The sequence below is a fragment of the Perognathus longimembris genome, chromosome 7 (genome assembly GCF_023159225.1).
Source record: "Perognathus longimembris pacificus isolate PPM17 chromosome 7, ASM2315922v1, whole genome shotgun sequence".
NCBI classification, from domain to species: Eukaryota; Metazoa; Chordata; class Mammalia; order Rodentia; family Heteromyidae; genus Perognathus; species Perognathus longimembris.
The window spans coordinates 66,507,313-66,523,429 of NC_063167.1; the positions used below are offsets into that span (position 1 = coordinate 66,507,313).

General features: G+C 36.5%; 1 protein-coding gene across 4 annotated transcripts in view; it reads left to right on the plus strand.

Annotated features, from left to right (window-relative positions):
- St7l (suppression of tumorigenicity 7 like) overlaps positions 1-16,117 on the plus strand; it is a 148,473-nt gene that overhangs the window by 34,165 nt on the left and 98,191 nt on the right. For all 4 annotated transcript variants that reach the window (XM_048351738.1, XM_048351739.1, XM_048351740.1 and 1 more), the window contains exons 11-12: positions 168-270; positions 15,771-15,921. In XM_048351738.1, the coding sequence (XP_048207695.1) occupies positions 168-270; positions 15,771-15,921 (254 nt within the window). The remainder of the gene's footprint in view (positions 1-167; positions 271-15,770; positions 15,922-16,117) is intronic.

The following is a 16,117-nucleotide window of genomic DNA, read 5'->3' on the forward strand; positions in this document are numbered from 1 at the left end:
GCTGAACTAGAAGCTTTACTTTCATTTTTAGTAATTATATGATTTTTATCTTTGACAGTTATCAGAAACTTCTGGTTCAGGGGCTATATTGTAGTCTAACTCCATAATTTTCTTCTTTTTTTATTTGTTCCTTTCTTCATTTTGTCTTTTTTTTTTTTTTCTCACAGATTCTCTCCAGAAACAGCCTGCAGAAGAGGATTAAGCACAGCAGAAATCAATGCTGTGGAAGCAATTCATAGAGCTGTGGAATTTAATCCTCATGTTCCAAAAGTGAGAAATTTTAAAATGAAAATACTAACTTTTTTAAGTTTAACAAATTGATTGTAGTGTGTAGAGCAAAGTTCTGGTTGCCATAATTTGGATTGGAATTGTTTTAGTGTGTGGTATTCTGATGTTTATTATGTAAATTAAAGGAGACATTAAAAGGTACTGCATAGAAAGGAGAGTAGAAGCAGTTAGTTACTATGGGCTTTGTAATTATTGCCAAAGTAAAATTTGAATTGTGTTTACTACCAAAGTAAAATTTGAATTGTGTTTACTTAGCTTTTTTTTTTCCAGAGCTGGGAATGGAGCTCGGTGCCTGTGCATGTTAGCTAAATGTTCCTCTACTTAGCTATTTTTTTTTATTATAGTTATAGATGAGTAACCAAATGGCTTGCTCTTAATAAAAGATTATTTATATTTCAGATCAGTAAATCAAATTTCCTATTAAAGTGAAAACTTTGTTAAGACTTAAGTTTTGAGCTAGGGCTTAGTACACACACACAAAAAAACAGAAACAAATGAATTAAAATAATCAATGATATGAAACAGATGTGAGCTTCTTAAAAGAATTGCTGAGTTGATGCATATTTCATTCCAAATTAAACAACTTATTTTATTTGTCTTTATATTATATTCTTTGTAATCATACAAATTATTTGCTGATATTTGTGTATTATTACTTAAGTACCTATACACCTAGACTCAAGATTTAAAATTGGGTTTTACAATGTCTTAGGAAGTAAGAATAGATTTCCTTACCACAAAATATAATTCTAGGATATGTTCGTAGAACTTGAAAGCCAGTAGTCAGTAAAGAGATTAATCACAAGACAGTCTCCTACAACAGGAAAATATAAACTTTCTCAGTTTACTGTTAAAGAAAGTGAATATATTGTATAGTGAATTCCTGACTGGATGTGGTAGTGAATACCTGTAAATCCAACATTGAGGGGACTGTAGCAGAACCATTGCAAGCTTGAGGCTAGCCTGGGCTGCATAGCAAGACACCATTCAAAACAACAAGTACTGAAATCTAGGGCTGAGTAGTGGTAGATTGCTTGCCTAGCTTGTTTGGTCCCCAAGGCTACAAAATAAGTAAATACATATAAATAAATGACTGAAATCCAAGAATAAGAATCAGCAAATACTGATAACATTCTCTTATTCAATGGCCCTGGTTCTACACATTAAATTGTTTTTTCTTGTCATGTGGCTTGAGCTCAGGGCCTAGCCACTGTCCCTGACCTTTTGCATTCAAAGATAGAGCTTTAAGCCACAGAGCCTCTTCCCATTTTAGGGTGGCTAATTGGAGATAAGAGCCTCACCAACTTTCCTGACTGGGCTGGCTTTGAAGCATGGTCTTTGGATCTCAGCCTCCTGGAGGTAGCTAGCACTACAGCCATGAGCTACCAGCATCCAGCTCAAATTTAAATTTTAATTACAGATACATGTGTAATATAGTAGCAAAATGAAATGAGCATTTTAATTTTTTATTGGTTGTGGGGCTTGCACTCTGGGCCTGGGTGCTGTTCCTGAGCTCTTAAGCTCAAGGCTAGCCCTCTACCACTTGAGTCACAGTGCCCCTTCCAGTTTTCTGGTGGTTAATTGGAGATAAGAGCCTCATGGACTTTCTTGCCATGGCTGGCTTTGAACCACGATCCTCAGATCTCAGCCATTTGAGTAGCAAGGATTACAGGTGTGAGCCACCAGTGCCTGACGAAATGTCATTTTAATATAAAGCATATACTAGGTCGGCCTGAGAAACCTACCTGATTACCTACCTTTCCCATTTACAACTGCTTCTCTCACCACCATTTTGACATTAGTTACACTCAGCTCCTCCTTTTTTAAAGTTAGAAGAGTGACCTCTTCTTTTTTTATTCTCTAGAATAATTTGTGTAACGTTAGAATTATTTCTGCTTCAAATGATTAATAGAATTCATTAGTAAATTCATCTTATTCTGAAGTTTTCTTTGTGAGAAGCTGTGATGTATGGATTTTTTTTAGTTTACTTAATTACAAATATTGTTTTTGAAATCATCCCAATAACAGTTATTTTTGTTTTGTTTTTGTAGGCTTTTTTTTTTCTGGTCATATTCAGGGTCTCATACCAGGCAAATGTTCTACCACCTGAGCCAAACCTTTAGTCCTTTTTGTTTCAGTTGTTATTTTTTAAATAGTCTTATGCTTTTTGCCTGGACCATTCTTTATTGAGAGCACCAGATAATTGGGATTACAGATATGTACTACCATACCCAGTCTTATTGGTTGAGGTAAAGTCTCACTATTTGCTTGGGCTGACATCAAACTGTGTTCCTTCTGATGTCCATCCCCCATATAGCTGGTTTTTTTTTTTTAATTGTTATTACAGAGGTGATGTACAGAAGGGTTACAGTTACATTTCTTTTTGGAGAGTGTCACCCTTTGGGCTCTTAGTTTTTAATAGTTTAATTTACCTAATCAAAAATTTCAAATTTACTTACATAAAGTTATAAACTCCCTTAATATGTTTTAAGAGTCAGCTGTAATTATCCATTTTTACTTGACATGGGACTGTTTTTGCTGGGGTTTTACCAGTGATAAAGTGTGGCATACCTCCCTCTATTCCTTTCAGCAGGAGACAAGCAAACATAAGGGCTTTTGTCAATTTCTCCTTAAACTTCAACTATGAATTGTTATAACTTATTTCACCAAATTAACAGTGTCATTTCACTACATATGTATCTTTTTGTTGTTGGGGGTGGGGGGCTTGAACTCTGGGCCTGGGTGCTGTTCCTGAGCTCTTCAGCTCAAGGCTGGTGCTCTACCCCTTAAACCACAGTGCCACTTCCGGTTTTCTGGTGGTTAATTGCAGATAAGAGACTCATGGACTTCCTGCCTGGGCTGGCTTTGAACCGAGATCCTCAGATATCAGCCTCCTAAGTAGCTTGGATTACAGGCATGAGCCACTGGTGCTGGGCTTAGCACATATATATCTTTAAATCTTTTACATATTTTTTTCTGTGCTTGTACTAGGGCTTGAACTCAGAGCCTGGGCATTGTCCCTGAATGTTTTTCCTCAGTGTTAGTGTTCTACCACTTGAGCCACAGCGCCACCTCTGGCTCTTTTGTGGTTAATTGGAGATAAGAGTCTCATGGACTTTCTTGCCTGAGCTGTCTTTGAATCATGATCCTCAGATCATGGTTTTGAATATATTTTTAAATATCTAGGATTACAAGCATGAGCCACCAGTGCCAACCTTTTAAACTCGTTTGTTCATATTAATTTATTATATAAATTTGTCAAATGATTGTGTTATTCTTAGCAGTCAGATGACAAAAGATAATGCAGTTTTGCCAGGAAATATGTTTTGGCAACTGTCCACATTCTTATAATAGAAATGGATGTAGGTCTAGAGCTGTGCAGTTTATTAAAGCTGGAAAGAATTAGAAAGAGCAATAGACAAAAAATACATAAATCTCTTCATGCTATAATTTTTCTTTTAGAAATCCATTAGTATTGATTGCTTTATATAGATGTTTTTGTTCTATTGAATAAATAATTTCAGTCTATATTAACCATAATAGTACTATAGTAAAGCACTTAGAACAGCATCTTTTCATGTGTTTTGACGTGCTTTGTTACCTAGCTGTGGCTGTGGCTTAACAATATTTTTATTCATTGAACAAGAAAATGATTCAGTGTATTTTAGCTACTACAGGAATAGGCAGCTTTTTTTTAATATAGTAGGAAATATTGTATATTCCAAATACCCCCACCGCATTGTGTTTCATTCATTTTAGTACTTTATGTTCTTTGTTATCCAAGTAGTTTTATTCTTTTTTTACTGAGATAATTTGTATACTGTAAAATTCACTCTTTGTATCCTTTTAAATTGTTTTCTTAGCATCTATTAATTTTATACAGGGGTTTCATTGTGGTATTTCCACACATGCATATATTGTACTTTGATCAAATTCACGCCTCTGTATTACTCATCTAATAATAATCCACAAGATTGTGAAATCATTACCACTATATAATTCTAGAACATATTCACTATCCCAAAAAGAAACCTTGTGCTGTTAGCAATGATTTCCCTTCTCTCCTCCTTCCAGTCCTCACAACCACTTATCTACTTTTTGTCTTTGTGAATGGAATCCCCTATTCTGGACTTCTCATATAAATTGACTCATATCATATGTGACCTTTTGTGTCTAACTTCTTTCACTTAGCATACTGTATCACTATTTTGATCCTTTTTGTGACTGAATAGTATTCCATTTTATCTATGGTTCATATTTTGTTTATTCATTAGTGGCTAGGCATCTTAATTGTTCCATTTTTTACCAGTATGAATAAGGATATTGTCAAAATTCATGTAAAGATTTTGCAGGAGCATATGTTTTTACTTCTCGTTATGTACCTAGGGGTGGAATTGATAGATTGTATAATAATTCTGTGCTTAATTTTTTTTGTGTGCTGGTACAGGGGTTTGAACTCAGGGCCTTTTCACTCAAGAGTGGCATTCTACCACTTGAGCCACGTGTGTGTGTGGTTGTGTGTGTGCGCATGCGCACGCGTGTACCTATCCTGGGACTTGAAGTCTGAGTCTGGGCACTGTCACTGACCTTTTCTGCTCAAGTTTAGAGCTGTACCACTAAGACCACATTTAGATCAGTGATATATTTCAAATCCTTGAGACATTTTTGAAAAACAAACTAAAAGTAGAGGAAGGACATGTGGCTCAAGTGGTAGAACACGAACCTAGCAAGCATGAGGCTCTAAATTCAATCCCTGCCCCTGCCTTCAAAATGAGCAAAGCCTTGAACAGATAATTCACAAAAGTAGGTATTTAAAACTCCAACAAATAAGACAAGAAATGTACTCACTACCTTATTATGTAACTATACCCCCTATGTACATCACCTTGTCAATAAAATTTAATTAGAAAAATAAGTCCAATAAGCACAAAGAAGGGCTTAACATAATACTTGATATTATAGTTATCAGATAATCATAATATCAAGTGCTAGGGTTCCACCTTCATTTAAAAAGCCAAAAGCCCAAGGCCCTGAGTTCAAGCCTTAGGAAGAGCACAGAAAAAAATAAAATAATTCCATTGGTGGGTTAGTGGTAGAGTCTGGCCTAGTGTGCATGAAGCCCTGGGATCGATTCCTCAGTACCACATAAACAGAAAAAAAACAGAAGTAGTGCTATGGCTCAAATGGTAGAGTGTTAGCCTTGAGCAAAAGAAATTCAAGGACAGTGTCCAGGCCCTGAGTTCAAGCCCCAGGACTGGCAAAATAACAATAATAACAACAGCAGTAATAATTCCATTGGTAGTATGTAGTGTTAAACATTAGAACAGTGTTTGTCTCAAGTGATTGATGTGGATAATTAACAGGAAAGGAGAACTTTCAAGATGGTGGAAATCCTCTCAGGCTAGATTTGAGTGTTACCTACTTGTTTGCATTTTTCAAATTTTATTGAACTGCATAGTTGAGATCTGTGCATTTTAAGTTATACTTTAATAAAGAAGCAAAAGTCTAATTGAGCAGAGAAAGCACTGTAAAAGTATCTAAGCTTTTTGATGAAATGAGGTGCTAATATATGAAGTGCTCAGCATAGTATCTGAATATCAAGCAGCATTGTTGATGGGTTTTTTTTTTTTTAAATAGCAGTACTGAGGTTTCAACTGAGAGGCTGGTACTTACCAGGGAGATGATCTACTGCTGAGCCATACCTCCAGCCCTTCTTTTTTTCTGTTACCATTGTTTCATTCTATTTTAGCGTCTCTACTATGTATGCTTTCTTTGCAATATGTTACTTTAGTACTTACAGCCTTAGAATGACTAAGGTTTAGGATTCCTTTATTGAGAGGAGGTAAAAGTGAACATATTGAAATAGTTAGCAGTTACCTAATTTGAATTATTTAACATTCCAAGGACAAATTGTAAGTTATATAAGTATTCGAGGGTGAGAGAAAAGGAGAACATTATAAATGGAACAAAATAGTAACAAAGCCTGCTGAGTAAATCTCTAAGTCATTGGTATCTGTAGTTTTTTTTTTGGCCAGTCCTGGGCCTTCGACTCAGGGCCTGAGCACTGTCCCTGGCTTCTTCCCGCTCAAGGCTAGCACTCTGCCACTTGAGCCACAGCGCCGCTTCTGGCCGTTTTCTGTATATGTAGTGCTGGGGAATCGAACCTAGGGCCTCGTGTATCCAAGGCAGGCACTCTTGCCACTAGGCTATATCCCCAGCCGGTATCTGTAGTTTTATAACTTTGTTATTTCTTACTTTAGAGTAAGACTTTTTAATGTTATGTTGCCAAGGAAGCAGACTTCACATAGAAACTTTCAGAAGTGTAAGGGGAGTTTTAAAAATAAACGTGGTGCCAATACCTTATGCATGCTATTCAGGAGGCTGAGATCTGAGGATCAGGGTTCAAAGCCAGCCATGAAACTCTTGATCAAAAAGCCAGAAATGGGGGCTGGGGATATAGCCTAGTGGCAAGAGTGCCTGCCTCGGATACACGAGGCCCTAGGTTCGATTCCCCAGCACCACATATGCAGAAAACGGCCAGAAGCGGCGCTGTGGCTCAAGGGGCAGAGTGCTAGCCTTGAGCGGGAAGAAGCCAGGGACAGTGCTCAGGCCCTGAGTCCAAGGCCCATGACTGGCCAAAAAAAAAAGCCAGAAATGAACCTGTGGCTTAAGTGATAGAGGGGCAGCCTTGAGTAAGAGTGTAAAGCTACGTAAGAGTATAAAGCCCTAAGTTCAAGTTCCAGTTCAGGAACAAAAATAAAATTAAGTTGAATGTTGATACATACAGAGTGAAATGCATTCTGGTTATCAGAAGTTGAAACCTGTAGAATGTTAGTTTTGTCAACTATAGAAGATAGCATGCTTGCACTTCATTGGCTAAACTACTTATATTATTGGCCTTTCTAAAAGATGAAACAGGCAATGAACTGAGACTCTGAGTGGCATAGCAGAAATACAGAAGCCTATAATACAATCTTATAGTACAATGAGACCTTTACATTTCCACTGTTATACTGTGTCCTAAGAGAAGAGTTGAGATAGGAAATGCTTGCCATTTGATGAGTGGCTCCATAGGATTAATGGAAAAGAGTTTTCTCATGGCAAATGCCCTCTCTAACCTCTTTCCCTTTCTCTTCTCTGTAGGATCACTTTCCCTTAGCTTCTGAGGCTGTTAGGTAGTGTTTACTTTATTCACATAACAATTCTATTTGCTTTCTATCTAGGAAGTATCTTTAGTCCTGCCCCAAACAAATATCCACACAGACTGCATTCAGCCTGCCTGTCCAATCTCATAGAATGTGCACTGAGAACACTAATTGCAGAGATAAATTGGTTCTTTGTGTGCATGACTGATCAAGAGCAAAGTACCTTAATTTCAGATGTCTTCAGAGAGCCTTTTCTTTAACCTTTGCTTTTAAGAGGAAGATTATAAAGCATTATCATTACTTCAGGTCAGAATTATATTGCTTTTGGTCAAAAGCTGTTGTAAGATTTACAAAGTGATAGAAAAAGGTAATTTAAAAGTAAATTATGAAGATCAAAGCAGTTGAAAATTAAAGTAAATTTGAGTGTGAGCATAGGTATGGTTTTAGAGTTATGAAAGAACATCCATGCACAGGCCCAGGGTTCGAGCCCCAAGCACCACCAACCCCCCCAAAAAAATCTTACCATACCTCATTATGTCTTTTAATTATAGCTTTCAGAGTAGCTTTACATTTTATGTCTAGCCAAAAGCAAGGGACTAGGTAGTTATTTGAGTCTAGCAGATTGAAAGGAGTTTTGTCACAAGCATTTTCTCATGTATTACAGATGTAACACTAAGGTTGTTTACAGTTAATATGGACAGATCATCTTTGGTTTATATTTTCAGCTATATTTTATTTGCTAACAGTTTCCAGAGCTGTCTTTTAATTGGCTTCCTTCTTCTACAGAATTCTATTTCCATCAAGTTGTGGAAATCCCTAACAACAATAATTACTTCATTTTAATGTTCATCAAACTAAATTTTTTCAATTTTATTTTTAAGTGCTTTCTCTGTGCAATCTCTTAATTGTGTATTTGGATTTATGACTTTATCATCCTCTTCATTATCCTTTACTTCTGCCCTTTCCAAATTGTCAGCCCTTGAAATCTTTCAGATTTCATTCTCACTAATTGTGCATCTTCACTACCTATAATTTTAAAAATATATTATTACTGTAAAAGCAATGGGTACTTTAAAAAATCAGACACTTCTGAAGTTTATAAAGTGAAGTAATCATTATTTTCTCTCTCCCAACTCTAGTTCTCTTGCTACCACTATCTCTGTTTAACAAATATATGGCCAGAATATTTTTTTCTTTTCCTTTCCTTTTCTATTTTTTCTCTACCTTTTATTCTTTTCTAAATAGAGTCTCACTACATAGTCCAACCTAGCTTTGAACTCTGGATCCTCCTGATAAAGGTGCTTAGAGTGCTGAGATTATAGATGTATAATACCATAGCCAGACGTTTGATGTGCACTTCTAAACATAGAAAATAATCTCAAATATTTTACCGTTTCTTGTGTGGACCATCTATGCAGATTCCTCACTCATCTCCCTGCCTTCAGCACCTCTCTTGAGTTATCTGTCTAATTAGCAAATCTAACTTATCTTAAAGACCTTCATTTATTCTCCTTGTTAGTTAGTATCTAGTTACTACTAGTAATATATGTGTGTGTGTGTGTGTGTGTGTATGTGTGTATGCCTTTCATAATGCAGTCCCAATATTGGTCTCTCACCTTACTCCTTGCTACTTCTGCCTTGCTTCATATTTCCAGTGTCACTGTTCCACTACCACTGTATATATGACAAGAATCCCCAATCATCTAATGTGAACTTTTTAAATGAATTAGTGTTCTCAAGCAAAGATAATGGTTCTCTGTTTTCTACTCCTGAGCATCATTTATATTTTGGGAGGGAAGTTAATGTCTCTATCGATTCACTGCACGTATAAGACTCTTGTCTTATTGATCATTTTATGTCAATGTTCTGTTCTGCACATAAGGAACACTCAATAGATGGTGGTAAATAGACATGCCTATTGTCTATGTTGCTTTAAAAGCTTGAGTTAAGGAAAAAATATTATAGCCTCCACTTTAAATTTTTTTTTTTTTTTTTTGGCCAGTCCTGGGCCTTGGACTCAGGGCCTGAGCACTGTCCCTGGCTTCTTCCCGCTCAAGGCTAGCACTCTGCCACTTGAGCCACAGCGCCGCTTCTGGCCGTTTTCTGTATATGTGGTGCTGGGGAATCGAACCTAGGGCCTCATGTATCCGAGGCAGGCACTCTTGCCACTAGGCTATATCCCTAGCCCCCACTTTAAATTTTTAGGCACTCAAATTGTCATGTTTTAGTGATATTGTATTTTTTAAAGATGGTAGTGCAGGCTGGGAATGTAGCATAGTGGTAGAGTGCTTGCCTAGCATTCATGAAGCCCAGGGTTCGATTCCTCAGTACTACATAAACAGAGAAAGAAAAGCCAGAAGTGGCTCTGTGGCTCTGTAGCTCAAGTGGTAGGGTGCTAGCCTTGAGCAAAAGAAGCTCAGAGACAATGTCCAGGCTCTGAGTTCAGGCCCCAGGACTGACCAAAAAAAAAAAAAAGATGGTGGTGCAATTCTAGCTAGCATGATGTTATTTGCTAATATATATTATGAAACCACAGCTTTTAATGTACCGACGTGTAATAATTTAAAAAGTTAGAAATATAGAGAGAGACAGAAAGCTATATACAAGAAATATGTTTTAAAAAGTGAGTTACCTAAAAGTTTGATTCTAATTTTTGAAATTATGATATAATTCATTTGTTCCATACTTGCCTAGCATGGATAAGGCACTGGGTTCAATCCTCAATGCTACAAAAAGAAAAGAACAAAGGGAAGGAGGATGGAGAGGGAGGAGGAAGGAATGTGTGTATTATGTATAAAGAAGAATAAATCTGGACAACCATAAATCAGATTATTTTTCATTCTTTTATTCTCCAAACATATAATATTTTTCTTTTGTTGCATTTCTCTTAGCAGTTTTTGTACACTTAGCATATGCTTTGCTTTCTTTTTTCTTTGCTTTTTTCTGCCAGTCCTGGGGCTTGAACTCAGGGGCTGGGCACTGTCTTTGAGCTTTTTTTGTTGAAGGCTAGGGTTCTACCACTTGAGCTACAGTGTGTCACTTCCAGCTTTTTCTGTGTATGTGGTACCAAGGAATCGAACCCAGGGCTTTGTACATGCTAGGCAAGCACTCTACCCCTAGGCCTAACTCCCAGCCATATACTTTCCTATGACAAAAACAAAAACAAGTGCTGGGAATATGGCCTAGTGGTAAAGTGCTTGCCTCGTATACATGAAGCCCTGGGTTCGATTCCTCAGCACCATATGTATAGAAAAAGCTGAAAGTGGTGCTGTGGCTCAAGTGGCAGAGTGCTAGCCTTGAGCAAAAAGACAGCAAAAGGGACAGTGCTCAGGCTCTGAGTTCAAGCCCCAGGGATGGCAAAAAAATAAAAAAATAAAACACCAAAAAAAAACCCACAAAAGACCAAAGCAAATAAAATTAACTGTCTTTTAGTTTTTAACCTTTCACATTTTTTTTAGAAAAGTATTGTCTGCATAGCAGGGTTTTGTTTAATTTGCCCAAAAATTTGGAAAATATGTAAATAAAAACAAATATAGATGGAGTACAGTAGAGTAGCTCATGCTTATAATCTCAGCTACTCAAGAGGTGGAGATTGGTAGGATCACAGTATAAGGTCAGCCAGGGTAGAAAGTTAGTAAGCTTCCATCTCAGTGAATTAGCTGAGGATATGGTTCATACTTGCGATTCAATCTACAAAAAGGCATAGATAAGGGGTCAAAAACATGAGCTCCAGCTGAGAACCAATGGCTCATGTCAATAATTCTGGCTACTTGCAAGGTTGAGAATTAATAAATTGTCATTTGGTTGTCATTGTCCTGGGCACACATTCTCTTGACATACCAAATTTGCTTTAGAGCCAAAATGAAAAGAACAGTAAAAAAGCAGAAATGTTTGCAAAATATTTTCTAAACCCATAAGTAGGCAAATGGTGGCTATGTAGGATGCTCTGAATTGGGAGGATGATTGCAGGTCAACCTGGGCAGAGAAACTCAGCTTGGCAGAGAAACTCCCCATGGAAAAAAGGTGAATGTGGTGGTGCACCTGTGATCTAGCAATGCTAGACATCCAGATGGGGGCAAATCCCTATTCTAAAAAATAATTAGTGAAAAACAATACTGGAGGCGTGGCTCAGCACTGTAGTACCAGGGTAGTAAAGTCAATGCCCTAAATTCAAACTCAAGTACCCCCCCCACACACACGCGAAACAACAACAAAAACTACTGAAATGTGAGTTTAAACACATTTTTACTATCTACATCAGATCAATTTAGGTACTGTAATTTTCTATATGCAGCAGCTTAACATGGAGAATAGAGTTTTTATTGTGTAGCAATTTATTGCAGAAATTCCTAATAGTTTCTGAAGGAGGTAAGTTAAGTAATAATACTATTTTTTAAAAGTGTGTGTGTGTGTGTGTGTGTGTGTGTGTGTGTGTGTTTGCACTGGGATTGAACCTAAGGACTTTATGTATACAGAGTACACATTCTATCATTGAGATACACATTGAACATACTAAATACATTTTATACACTTTTCTTTCCTTCCTTCCTTTCTTTCTTTCTTTCTGTCTTCTTCTTTTTTTTTGCCAGTCCTGGGGCTTGTACTCAGGGCCTGAACAGTATCCTTGGCTTCTTTTTGCTCAAGGCTAGCCCTCTACTACTTGAGCCACAGCGCCACTTCTGGCTTTTTCTATATATGTGATGCTGAGAAATTGAACCCAGGGCGTTTACAAGGCAAACATTTTACCACTAGGCCATGTTCCCAGCCCCTAAATACATTTTTCTTAAACTGAAATTTTCTTACGTTTTAGGAGCCAAATTCTATTGAAATGTCAATGCAAAAATTAAAAAATTTGCTTTGCTTTAGAGCCAAATTGAAAAGGACATTTGCTGGAAGATAATGATTTTTTTTTAAGTAGAATAAGGAACACATTAAAAATAATTAGAGGGCTGGGAATATGGCCTGGTGGTAAAGTGCTTGGCTTGTATACATGAAGCCCTAGGTTCGATTCCCCACCACCACATATATAGAAAAAGGCAGAAGTGGCACTGTGGCTCAAGTGGTAGAGTGCTAGCCTTGAGCAAAAAGAAGCCAGGGACAGTACTCAGGCCCTGAGTTCAAGCCCCAGGACTGGCAAAAAAACAAAACAAAACAAAAAATAATTAGAGCTAAGTATGGTGATGCACACCTATAAGTTCAGCATTCAGGATGCTGAGGCAGGAGAATTGTGAATTCCAAGCTAATTGGGCTCCATAACAAGATGTTGTCTGAAAACAATTCAATAGCAAACATTTTTTAAATGAAAAATCTTGAATTATAATTTCCTAGTAACATTACCATATACTTACTACCATCTGCATGGACACTTAGCTTATATTACTTAGTGAAAATATAAGCATATAGTTGTTTAACAAAACCATTTTCTCGACCCATCATCAAATTTATGTGTTCAATAAAATTTACTGGATAATGGCTATTCACATTTTTTTGCTTATATTTTCTCAGTGGTTACCAAGATATTAAATGCCATGTTGTGATGTGGTTTAAAGCTTCTGCATTCTAAAACTCATGGAAATAATTTGGAAAATTTTTCCTTCTCTGTAAAATTTAAGCAAAATTTAAGTAGAATAGGAAGGCTGTGATTTAGAAATTAAATGGTTTTCTTTTGCAAATGAAATCCACTTTCTGGTGGTGATACCACCGTGGTTGCCACATTGTCTTTGCTGCTACTGAAGAATCTCTCAATACACTTGCAAAGAGCACACGGAGTCATGTCAGAGGTCAGCTAGTTGAGTCCATTTTCCCACAGATGCCTGGTGCGAGTGATCTTCTACTGTGTTTCAAAAAACTGGGCAAGGATTAGAGAGGATTAGGAAGAATATGACCCTCCTGAATATAGGCCTAAGTCACTGAGGGCAGAAAACCCAACCAGGCAGCAAATGGGCTTTGCTTGACCAGGACACAACCTCTGCTGCATTCCTTTAAGTCCCCAAACTGGATTAGTAAATAATCTCATAGTTTAACCATATCCTTAAACTTTGAGGACAAGTTCCAGAAACATTAAGAGTAAAGATGGACATGAATCTTGGTAATAGGAGTGGCCCATTTCATAAAGAAGAAAAAATATTTTCTATGTATAAATATGACTATATCATATTAACTAATTACATAAGGCTTTTGTTTTGGAGCCACATCTTTTTGTCTTTTTAGATTCTCCTGGAACCGTCTTGCTTTGTTGCAGTTGTAGAAAGTATTTCACAAACTCTTTATGCTAATTCAGTTTGTCTAACAACATGAGATATCAAATTTTAAATATAGGAATATATCTTTTGAGACACTTCTGGAATGTTTCTCTTAAAATGCATTTTATTGCACATGATTTAGTATCAAATTGCTTAGAACCAGAGATTCTTTCAAGTCTATTCGATAGGAGAAACATTTTGGCCTCTGTCTTTATGGAGGAAGTATCAGCTAACTAAAATTTTCTAGAGACTTAGTTTTAAGGTGACCATTTAATAGTAAAGATGATGCATAAGTGACTAATTTTGTATCTTAATGTAAGCTTGATGAGTGTGATAATTGTGATTACATTGCTTGTGTTATGGATAATAGTAGGACAAATAATTTTCTTCAACAGTTTGAAATAAGGGGTTGCAGGCATGGCTCAGTTTGTAGTGCTAGCCAATGAGTGAAAGTAGATACAGGTACAGAGTTAGATTCCCAGTCTTGGACCAAAGAGGGAAAAAAAAGTTTGAAAAAAGACAAGGATGGTAATACGTACCTTTAGTTCCTCCACTTTAAAGGCTGAGGCAGTAGGTTCATGGCTAGCTTGGTATACACAGTGAACTCAAGGCTAGCCCAGACTACATAGGGAGGACTGGTAAAATGGATGAATAAATGATGAAAAGATAAATAAGATATGGTAGGTCTATACAATGAAATATTATTTTACCACAAAAAAAGAATAGAGTTCCTAAATGTTCTACAACCTGGATAAACCTTGAAAACATTATGCTATATGGGAAAAAAAGCCACAGAAGAACACAAAATTGTATTATTCCATTAGTATGAAATGCTCAGAGCAGACAGAGTATAGAGAGAAACTGAAAATATGTTATTATTTGCTTAGGGAGATTGGGGAAATATGGGATACAAACTGATGGTAAAGAGCACAAACCTCTTTCTGAAGAAATGACCAATTTCTAAATAACTGTGGTGATGGATACACATATCTGAATATAATAAATACCATTTTAGATGGGAAATTCTAAGGTATATGAGTTATATCTCAACAAAGATGTTTTTAAAACCAAATAAAAATTAGCTGAGGGCTGGGAATATGGCCTAGTAGCAAGAGTGCTTGCTTTGTATACATGAAGCCCTAGGTTCGATTCCCCAGCACCACATATGTAGAAAACAGCCAAAAGTGGCACTGTGGCTCAAGTGGCAGAGTGCTAGCCTTGAACAAAAAGAAGCCAGGGACAGTGCTCAGGCCCTGAGTCCAAGGCCCAGGACTGGCCAAAAAAAAAAAAAAAAAAAATTAGCTGAATGCCAGCAACTCACAACTGTAATCCTAGCTACACAGAAAGCTGAGATCTGAGGATCACAGTTTAAAACCAGCATAGGCAGGAAAGTCAATGCCAGAAGTGGAGTAGAGCTGTGGCTCAAGTGATAGAGTACTAGCCTTGAATATAAAAGCTCAGGGACAGTAAGTACCCAGGCCCTGAATTCAAGCCCCAAGACTGGCACGCTTACAGACACACACAAATTTCTTATCCATGTACATTTGTACGTTGTTTATACTTCTAATGAGGTACTCATCACAGTCTGATTATAATTATTTACTTAGGAAAGCTTAATGTAATTTCCCATTATACTATGAAACTTCAGAGACTGTGTTTTAGTGCTTTATACTCTGTCAATATTAGCTTAATTGAATTTTTGAAATGTAAGCTTTTCACCCATAAGATGGGAATCAAAGCAAAAATAATTGAATGCTGCCACACAGTATTGTTCCACAAATATATTTTATAATTTTATGTGTCATTCTTTTTTGGAAAATAAAAAAATTCATTTTTCTTACATAATTTCTTTGGCTTTAATTTCCATTTCAGATTTAGTTAGGTTACACAAGGTATATCACCTTATACCTATCCAAATGTTCTGATTTGAGGGATTTGTATATATAACATTGTATAGACAATTTTTTAGAAGGACTTTCATATAATTTCACTGGTTTAATGTTTTTTTAAGAAATCAATTTGATTTTATATTTGTAACTGAGTTTAACACTATTTAATTTTCTTTTTTTCTGTTGTATATGTGTTATTTCTGCAGTATTTACTAGAGATGAAAAGTTTAATTTTACCTCCAGAACACATTCTGAAGCGAGGTGATAGTGAAGCAATTGCCTATGCATTCTTTCATCTTCAGCACTGGAAACGGATAGAAGGTGCTCTTAATCTATTGCAGTGTACATGGGAAGGCAGTAAGTATTCTTTCCCAAATGTAATACTAATATATGACTACAGGCCACCTTCTTAAATGAATTGTCTAGGTTTCTGAGTTCCACATTTAGGAAAAGCAGAATGACAACTATCTAAATTAAACATTTTTAATGAAAGAAAAGGAATATGTAAATTCTTTGTCTTGTAAGATATTTAATGTGGCTTTATTGTGTGTGG